Below are 9,444 nucleotides of genomic sequence, written 5' to 3'. Positions count from 1 at the left end.
TATTTGAATCCTACATGAGTTTTGCACTACATAATGTGTACGTTCACGGCATGCCTATGCTTTCCATGTTAGTCATCTTTAACATGTTCATGTCTTACATCTAAGTGACTAACATGATATAAATGAAATTCCATTACAGAAAGCTATATTTTATAACATCCATAGTAAATCTAGTGAAGGAAGACCCAGTATGTCTTGAGCAAAAAGAATCACGGAGCTCATCAATCCACCACATGCAGCATGTCTTGTGTTCTTGTTTGTCCGCTTGCATATTGCAATATATAGGATAACACGTACCTTGCAAAATTCAAAAGAGGCTTCTCCGAGTAAAAACCAACCGCTGGCATATCATGTTGGTTATGTGGAGCTAAAAAGTGGGTATTAAGGCACTAACAATAAGCAAGTAAATGCACGAACCAACACAAGTACAATGAATCAAGTTTTTTAATGGGGTATGTGGACATTCATAAATCTGAGAACTATGTGACATATAATGTGACAACTAAGTGATGGTAATCTGACAAGTACCGACGAAAATAAAAGTTGTCGAAACATGTCAACGTGAGATCTAGTTTGAAGATCTCGTCTCGACAAACTCAGTGGTGAAAACGGATTTTGGTCAAACTTTGCGTAGTTTGATTCCAAACAAATTTTACATGCAGAGTAAAAAGGAAATGGAGGGAGCATAATACAGCAAAGTCATAGCCGCCATGTTTTGTCTCGTTTCCTCGAAGAAGAAACAAGCACCATCAACATGCACTTTCATCACATTTCATCTGGAACAAAGAAAGCACCATGAAATTTCACCACATTTCACCTAAAAAACAGAAAGCACCATCCACATTTAGTAAATCGGTATGCTCCTATTGCCAGCAACTTTTTTTGCTTGAGGAAGAACTCCACGTCTTCTCACCGGTCTGGTGGTAAGTCACTTCATCAGTTGACCTGTTCGCCTTGCCTACATTTCATTAATCATAATTTTATAATTTCAACGAGCACCAGGGAAGGGGAATCACATCTCTTTGCCTTACTGCAAGCACACACCTAAGATCTTATTTCTTCCAACTTCACATCAGGAGCAAACAAATGTGCACCATCCTCACAGGTCAATGGCTATCATCATGTCAAGTTTGTAAGTCTTAAAAAATTCAGCCACTTATACTATGATGCATTTTTGTAACGTAATTTTCATCAAAAAATATTCTAATATAGTTGAAAATATCGCCATTGCGTAGAACACAAAAAAATACGCAATATTTATATAAGACACGCTTTCATCGGATGTACGGATTAAAAGTTATATCGATTTTAGTATAAGGTAGTGTGACTCCTTTCAGTCAGTCGCCACACAATGTAGTGTGGCTCATTTCTCTTAGGCGCCACACAATCAGGAGTGTGGCCTCGGGTGCCACGTTGACTAGAAGTATAACATCCATATGCTAGGCGTTACATAGTGTAGTGTGACGCCCGACTGTCGGGCGCCATACAAAAAGGTCAATTGAATGAATTTATTTTGAACGTAGTTCAGTTTGTGAATTTGTTTCGTCTAGGGATCAATTTTGTCGATTTTGCCGTGTACAGGAGGGAAGAATTGCGTCGTTTCCTGGAAGGGTGCATGAGAGTGAATATTGTACCCTAGGAGAATTGACGTGTCACTGCTTTAAGATTTACGTGCAGAATGGGACTCACCTAAAAGCATTCCGTCGAAAAACTCTCAAGGAACATAATTTGACGCGCATTATCAGATGATAGGTATGGGCTCCCTCATCACGCTAACGCCCGGTCCATCTAGAAGGACAGGAATGCATGCATCTTCAATGACGCCCAACCATCCGTCATAGCTTGTTTTGGGCATCCAGGAAGGCAAACGCTAGTGCAAAAGGGACTACTTATATGCGAGATCTTCGACGACACCCAACCATCCATGTAAATTAGCGTTCGCTCTACGGGAAGCATCATGTTCCTCTGCTCGCTAGCGCCCTTGGCTGCACGTCTTTGGTCTACGTATCTCTTTTTAACACAGTACACACGCAAGTGATTATATACACGCGTATATACACATTCCTACAAATGTTCACACACATATCCTATCCTTATGAGAAACTCCAAGTTACTGAGTCGACATATCATCATGACATTTATAAAGTTACAGTAGGCACCTCGTCTCTTCTCTCACTGAATGTGCAATGCCGAAAATTCTGAAATAAATCCAGGAACAAATGCAAGCATCAGGATTTGAACCCTAATGGGTTGAGATACCACAGTCCCTTTAACCATCCAACGACACGTTCATTTGGTGTACGTAGTTGACGGACGTTTTGTACCTTGGGTTTACGAATTAGAATCCGAGTTTGCCCACAAGGCCTTGAGTTTTCAAAAAATGTTGTCTTTTTCAGTTTTAAAAGTTGCGTTTTAGGGAATTTGCTATCTGTTATTTTAACGTGGGCTTGATTCTACTATTGGGCTAATTCCCTTCATATGGAGGTGTGTTGGCAACCCAACATCAGTCTATAAGTCCAACACATGTCAGTCGTTGATCTTTGCATCCAACGGTTGAGAGTGTTTCCAAGAGAAAGGAAGTAAGAAGAATACCCTAGCCACTCCACCCTGCATGTGGTGGCTGCCATTCTGAGAGTGAGAGAGAGGAAGAAGTGGAGGTTCTATCCAGATTTGATGCATCTGATCAGACAGTGTTCAACCTGGCGATTGGAGGCTCAAACGTGCTTGGATCGACCCCAGACTTGGTGAGCTCGTTCCTTTGAGTACTTCGATCTGGTTAGCTGGTTTGAGGATTGGGTGAGTGGAGAATCAAATTTGCGAGTGGTTTGTCAGCTCTGAGTGCTCCAGTTTCAGAAGAGAATAGTTTTGGGAGACGAATAGCGGTAGGCAAACAGTGTCCGATTGAGCTGAAATTTTGAGGGGATCTAAGAAATTTGTGTGTTGTTTGCCAAATTTGATGTTGTTTGGTTCAACGACTTAAGAGCAGTTTGCCTCTTGCGGTTGTTGTTGTTGTTACCAGTTGGCAATGTGAAGAGTGTTGTAAATCTCTCTAGAGGTTAAAAAAAGACTTTGTACTCATCATTCTTATTGTGAAGTTATGTGAACCGGTCGGTCCACAACCGTGATTTTTTACTCTTCAACTTGAGGACGTTTTTCCACGTTAAATCTTGTGTCACATGTGTACGTTGTTTGTGTTATTTCGCTGCGTACTAGGTTGTTCTCGTAGTTCATCACAAGAGAAGGGGACTGTGTGGTGTGCATATTTGCCGGGTAGATAAATTTATGCAGCTCATTGTTGCTGTCTAGCTCCAACATCTACATGATTTACATAACAGCAGCTTGCCGCTCAAACAAACCAATCAGCGGAGACAGCTCAAGTTTGTACCTTTTGATGTCACTAAACGGTCTGGCAGTTCACCAAGTCTCAGAAGTCTTTTATATTTATCAAGTTTTCCATCAGAAACAGAAATGAATGGCATACAGTATAAAGCCTGATTTTGAAGCAGAAGCAGAAGCAGTGCTTCACAAGACCAGTGTTTGACACCTGACAAGAGGGGTTTAATTATGCATAGTTCCATAGCCACTATCCATCACAACCATCAGTCAGTGGTGCAAACTAAATGGCAGCTGGAATAACAGAGGTAAAAATGCCTGTCCTGGAAGCAAAAGATATGCTTCAGGACAAGCACAAATCACAAGAAATCCGCTTCTTGTTAGCCACCAAGACAGCTTCAGTACAGCGCCTTGTCCACATCATCGAAGTATGGGTGCTCCATGGCCTTCTTTGCAGAGATCCGCTTTGCCGGCTCATACTGCAGCATTTTCTGCAAGGATCACAGCTATAAGTTAGCACGAGATTCTCACAAGGGCACCTCTTCTTCTATGTTTTCTGCAAGGATGCACATGCTTGATTACTAACCTCAAGCAGATCAATACCAACGGCATCGAGACTGGGAATTACAGAAGACAGCTTTGAGACGTTCCACTGAGGGTACTCATGCCAGTTGGGGAGCTTGCCTACTCCTGGCCAGACCTCCTCATTTGGAGTGCCCAACAACCTAGCATTCAAATACCAATACAGAACATCAACAACTGATGTCCCCTAGAAATGCCAAGTGAGAAAACAAGTAAAATGTGACGGGTGTGGTACTGTACTGGAAAATGTGCAGGAGCTGCTGCACCTCAGAGTCTCCAGGGAAAAGTGCCGTGGTAGTGATCAATTCAGCTGCCATTTACAAGGAATTCAGCATAACAACCTAAGAGGGTTAAATTCTGAAGGTGTGCTCAGTTACAACGTTAAGTTCATACCAAATATGCAGCCCACAGACCACATGTCAACGGGCGTGGAGTAGTGTGTGGCGCCAAGAAGGACCTCAGGAGCTCTGTACCACAGAGTAAGGATCTGCAAAAGAATTCAAACAGCGTCATGTACAGATCAAGTAGCAGGAATCATGCAGATTCAGACAGCAATCCGGCACTAATACTGCTAACAGAAGAAGGAATCAGACCTCGTGCGTGTACTTCTTGAGAGGAACCGTGAAGGCACGACTGAGCCCAAGATCGGCGATCTTGAGAGCCATGGTCTTGCGGTCCATGAGCAGGTTGTGCGGCTTGAGGTCACGGTGCAGGACACCGCGTCCGTGGCAGAAAGCCACGCCCTTGCAGAGCTGGTACATCAGGATCTGTACGGACGGATAACCAATTCACCAAACACCGAATCAATCACTGTCGGCACATTCAAACAAACACCTCGCGTGCAAAATATGGAAAACGAACAATAAAGGGCCTGACATATGTGAAGAGGGGGTACATTCAAACAAACACCTCGCGTGCAAGGTATGGAGAACGAACAATAAAGGGCCTGACATGTGTGAAGAGGGGATATTACCTTGACGGTGTGGGCAGGGATCTTCTGGTGGTTCTGGCGGTGGCCGCGGATGAACTTCTTGAGGTCGGTGTCCATGTACTCGAAGACGAGGTAGAGGATGGTCTGGCCCTCCTTGTTCTGGCCCTGCTTAAGGTCGAGCAGGCGCACGACGTGCGGGTCCTGCGACAGCATCCGCAGCAGCGAGACCTCCCTGAGCGCCGTGGGGGGCACACCCTCGTCGTCCTCCGGGAGGCGCGTCTTCTTGAGCGCCACGATCCGGCCCGTCGCCTTCTCCCGGGCCTTGTACACCTTCCCGTAGGTGCCCTCCCCGACCTTCTCCAGCTTCTCGTAGAGGTCCATGGCGCGCAGGCCGCCGCCGGTCGTGGTCATCGGCGCCGCCGCCCCCTGGTTCTGGTGCTGGAGCGTCGCCATCGCGCAGATCCGCGCTTTCTCTCTCTCTCTCTCTCTGGTGGGTTGCCGTGCGAGACGGGTGATTTGGTGGGGTGGCGGCTGTGGTTAGGGTTTGTGATTGGGGAGGGGATCGTGGGGGAGATTTGTATGCGAAAGAGCCGTTTGAGGGGACGCGCCGTAACGGCTGCTTCGTGAGATTTCGAATTTCGAATTCTGTACGCCTTTCTGGGTCGGTGGGATGGGCGCACGTTCGCACGAAGGGATCGATGCTACGACCACTTTACAGGCCGTTTCAAGCTGACAATTGCAAACTGCCTTCGTATGCCATGGGCTGGTCCGTGGTACAACGGCCCAAACAGAGCACACACCTTTTCTTTAGGAAAAAAAAAAGATAATACTATGCAACACTCTACTTGAGAGTTGGCAGGTTCGCCTCACTTTTCCCAAGTGTTTTTCCTTCCCACGCCCTCCTTCCCGTTTTGGTTTCCTGAAAATTTTCTAGTAATCTCAGCTGATTAAAACCAACATCAATAGAGTAAATTAGAATAATCTAAATCAAATCAAGCTTTTTCAAAACCAAGTCATGCATTAATTAAATCAAATCAAAGAATCTTATAAAAATCTCAACAAAATCAAAAGTTTCTCTCACTTCCTGTATCCACTCCCCAATCAATCAAATCTTACTAAAAATAAATATATAAGTTGTGTTCCTCTATCCATACTCAAATCAAATTAAATCTTACCAAAATCAAGAATATGATAAGCGTAAGATATATCTCAGAAAGTTGATGTTGAATCATTAGCATATGTATGTTCATGTTGAAACGCAAGGGCAATTAGCTAGTGAGGATACTTGAGCTAATGATACAAATAGTTTTTTGTGGAAATAAATAAACTACATGGAGTAAATGATACGAAAAGCTTTTCGCAAAAAAAAAGATATGAAAAGAAGTGCGGTGTCTCAAAAAAGAAAAAGTTTCTACCTGTTCGAAACGAAAACGGAAACAAAGTCCACATTCACAAACAAGACGGAAACATATGAAGAAAAAAACATACATGTTGGAACGTAAGTGCAAACGCAATTTTGGATGGATAATATGTTTTCACATTTACACATACATTGGAGTGAAGGTTCGAGGCAGCATCAGGGTGAACCGAGAGGAGCCACAGGCCGCACACAGACAGGTGGCATGACCATGTCCTAGGGCGCGCCCCTAGGCTGTGTGGGGCCCATAGACACCACCTTACGTTCATTCCACCACCATAAATTCATATAAATACAGAAAGCCTTCGAGATATTTTTATCCGATTTTGTCCACCATTGCAAGCTTCTATTTCGAGGAGATACAATCTGGAGGCATGTTCTAGAGCTCTATCGAAGGGGGAATCCATTGCCGCAGACTTCTTTGTTGCCTCCATGACCATGTGTGAGTAGTTCCATTAGGATATGTGGGTCCATAATGATAGCTAGATGGATCTCTCTCTCTCTCTCCCTACCTCCATCTCTCTCTTTCCCTTCCCCTCCCCCTTCCCCCCTCTCTCTCCCTCTCCCTCTCCCTTCATCTCCCTCTCTCTCCCACTTTCAATACTATGTCCATGTGAGTTGACTCACTGATCGGGAGCAATTCGATGTAATCAGTGATGTATTTGTTGGGATATGATGAATTGTCACTTTATGATTAGGTTCTTCATTAAATACAATTGAAACTTATGTGGTTTTCTTGTTGTATAATTAAATAGCTTTGCATACTCATTGATCTATCTATCTTCTTTGGCCAGGTTTAATGGGGTTTCCATTACAGAGAGTGGTGCTTTGTAGTGGGTTTAGTCTTGCCGTGCTCTAACCCAGTAACAATAAGGTCCAAGTCACTATTGTATTGTTGCCACTAAGGATAAAATGATAGTATCTTGCTATATTGATTGTTGTTTGATGTCTATGTTGTCATGATGCTTACTATAATGCTATGTTTCTTGTAAACTTAATACTTCGAGGTGCATGATGGATATCAATCTTTAAGTGGAGCATTAGTAGTAGATGCACTTGGATTAATGATCTACTTTGTTGGGGAACGTTGCAAGGGAAACAAAAAAAATCCTACGCACAAACACGATCTATCCATGGTGATGAACATCTACGAGAGGAGAGATTGAATCTACATACCCTTGTAGATCGCTAAGTGGGAGCATTCAAGAACGCGGTTTATGTAGTGGTACGTCTTCGCGATCCAATCACGAACCGTCCCGCGATGTCCCGATCAAGTGTCGAACGGACGACACCTCCGCGTTCAACACACGTACAACTTGGTGATGCCTTCACCTCCTCGATCCAGCGAGCGATGGTGAAGTAGCAGCCCAAGTCCTCCGACAGCACGACGGTGTGGCGAGGTGTTGGTGGTGACAGCTCAGCAGGGCTTCGCCGTGGGGTATTTGGAGGAGAGAGGGAGAGGAGGTGCATCATCGCGACAAGTTGTTGCGTGGTTGCCCTGTCTCTACCTGGCTATATATAATGGGAAGGGAGAGGGGAGGGCACCCTAGTGTTTCCCCTAGGGGACGACGGCCAAGGAGGCGGCGGCTAGGGTTGGTGGCCTCTCCTCTTGGGTGCCTTGCCACCCAAGTTTGGGCTGGTGGCGCCCTAGGAGGAGGCCTCCTCCCCTTCGGCCGTAGTGAGCTGGGGTGAGGGGATGCTCCTAGCCCCCTGGTGGGCTACGGTCTCCCCTCTCCTTGGCACATGAGCCCCCCTTCCAACAATTGTCGGGGCCTCCGGAAACCCCTTTTGGCACTCCGTCATTCCCTCGATACACCTCAAAACATTTCCGACTCCGATGACCTTCATCCTATATGTCAATCTTCACCACTGAACCATTCTGGAGTTCCTCATCACGTCTGGGATCTCATCCTCGGACTCCGAACAACCTTCGGTCACCAACACAATGACTCAATTATGCTTATATCATCACCGAACCTTAAGTGTGTAGACCTTGCGGGTTCGAGATCTATGCAGACATGACCGAGACACTTTCCGGTAAATTACCAACAGCGGGACCTCGATGCCCATATTGGCTCCTACATATTCCACGAAGATCTTTATCGGTCAAACCTAAATGTCAAGGATTCAATCAATCTCGTATGTTATTCCCTTTGTCCATCGGTATGTTACTTGCCCGAGATTCGATCGTCGGTATCTCCATACCTAGTTCAATCTCGTTACTCGCAAGTCTCTTTACTCGTTCCATAATACAAGATCCCGTGACGAACTCCTTAGTCATATTTCTTGCAAGCTCATTATGATGTTGTATTACCAAGTGGGCCCATAGATACCTCTTCGTCATACGGAGTGACAAATCCCAGTCTTGATTCACGCCAACCCAATAGACACCCTCAGAGATGCCTATAGAGCACCTTTATAGTCACCCAGTTACGTTGTGACATTTGATACACACAAGGCATTCCTACGGTGTCCGGGAGTTGCATGATCTCATGGTCATAGGAATAAATACTTGACATGCAGAAAAACAGTAGCAGTGAACTAACATGATCATATGCTACGTTTATAGTTTGGGTCTTGTCCATCACATCATTCTCCTAGTGATGTGATCCCATTATCAAATGACACCTCATGCGCATGGCCATGAAACCTTGACCATCTTTGATCAACGAGCTAGTCCATTAGAGGCTTACTAGGGATAGTGTGTTGTCTATATATCCACACATGTATTTGAGTTTCCAATCAATAGAATTCTAGCATAGATAATAAACGATTATCAAGAACTAGGAAATATAATATTAATCACTTTATTATTGCCTCTAGGGCATATTTCCAACAATCTCCCACTTGCACTAGAGTCAATAATCTAGCTCACATCACTATGTGATTTATATTGTAATGAATCTAACACCCATACTGTTCTAGTGTTGATCATGTTTCGCTCGTGGAAGAGCCTTAGTCAATGGGTCTGCAACATTCAGATCCGTGTGCACTTTGCAAATATTGATGCTCTCCCCCTTGATGTAATCGTGCATGGAATTGAAGCATCGCTTTATGTGTATGGTCCTCTTGTGAAACCTCGATTCCTTGGCTGGAGCAATGGCACCAGTGTTGTCACAGAACAGAGTCATTGGATCCAGTGCACTTGGCACAACTCCAAGATCTGTCATGAACTCCTTCA

General features: G+C 44.6%; 1 protein-coding gene across 1 annotated transcript; it reads right to left on the bottom strand.

Annotated features, from left to right (window-relative positions):
* Positions 1–3,413: 3,413 nt before the first annotated feature.
* Positions 3,414–5,403, bottom strand: LOC123409872 (cyclin-dependent kinase B2-1). Its single transcript, XM_045102739.1, has 6 exons — positions 4,889–5,403; positions 4,509–4,682; positions 4,309–4,402; positions 4,156–4,225; positions 3,920–4,058; positions 3,414–3,824 (listed from the first exon to the last, which is right to left on the bottom strand). Exons 1-6 carry the CDS (start codon positions 5,297–5,299, stop codon positions 3,732–3,734), a joined length of 981 nt encoding a protein of 326 aa, XP_044958674.1. The 5' UTR covers positions 5,300–5,403; the 3' UTR covers positions 3,414–3,731.
* Between the last annotated feature and the right edge of the window lie 4,041 nt (positions 5,404–9,444).

This window comes from Hordeum vulgare, chromosome 7H (genome assembly GCF_904849725.1).
Source record: "Hordeum vulgare subsp. vulgare chromosome 7H, MorexV3_pseudomolecules_assembly, whole genome shotgun sequence".
Classification (NCBI taxonomy): domain Eukaryota; kingdom Viridiplantae; phylum Streptophyta; class Magnoliopsida; order Poales; family Poaceae; genus Hordeum; species Hordeum vulgare.
This window is presented reverse-complemented; position numbering and strand designations above follow the sequence as displayed.

Excerpts from the sequence above, each read along its gene's own strand:
- LOC123409872 (XM_045102739.1), bottom strand. The coding sequence starts at position 5,299 with ATGGCGACGCTCCAGCACCAGAACCAGGGGGCGGCGGCGCCGATGACC. Across the intron at positions 4,226-4,308 it reads GTCTGTGGGCTGCATATTTG|CTGAATTGATCACTACCACG; the intron begins GTATGAACTTAA and ends TGTAAATGGCAG. Across the intron at positions 4,059-4,155 it reads CAGCTCCTGCACATTTTCCA|GTTGTTGGGCACTCCAAATG; the intron begins GTACAGTACCAC and ends TTTGAATGCTAG.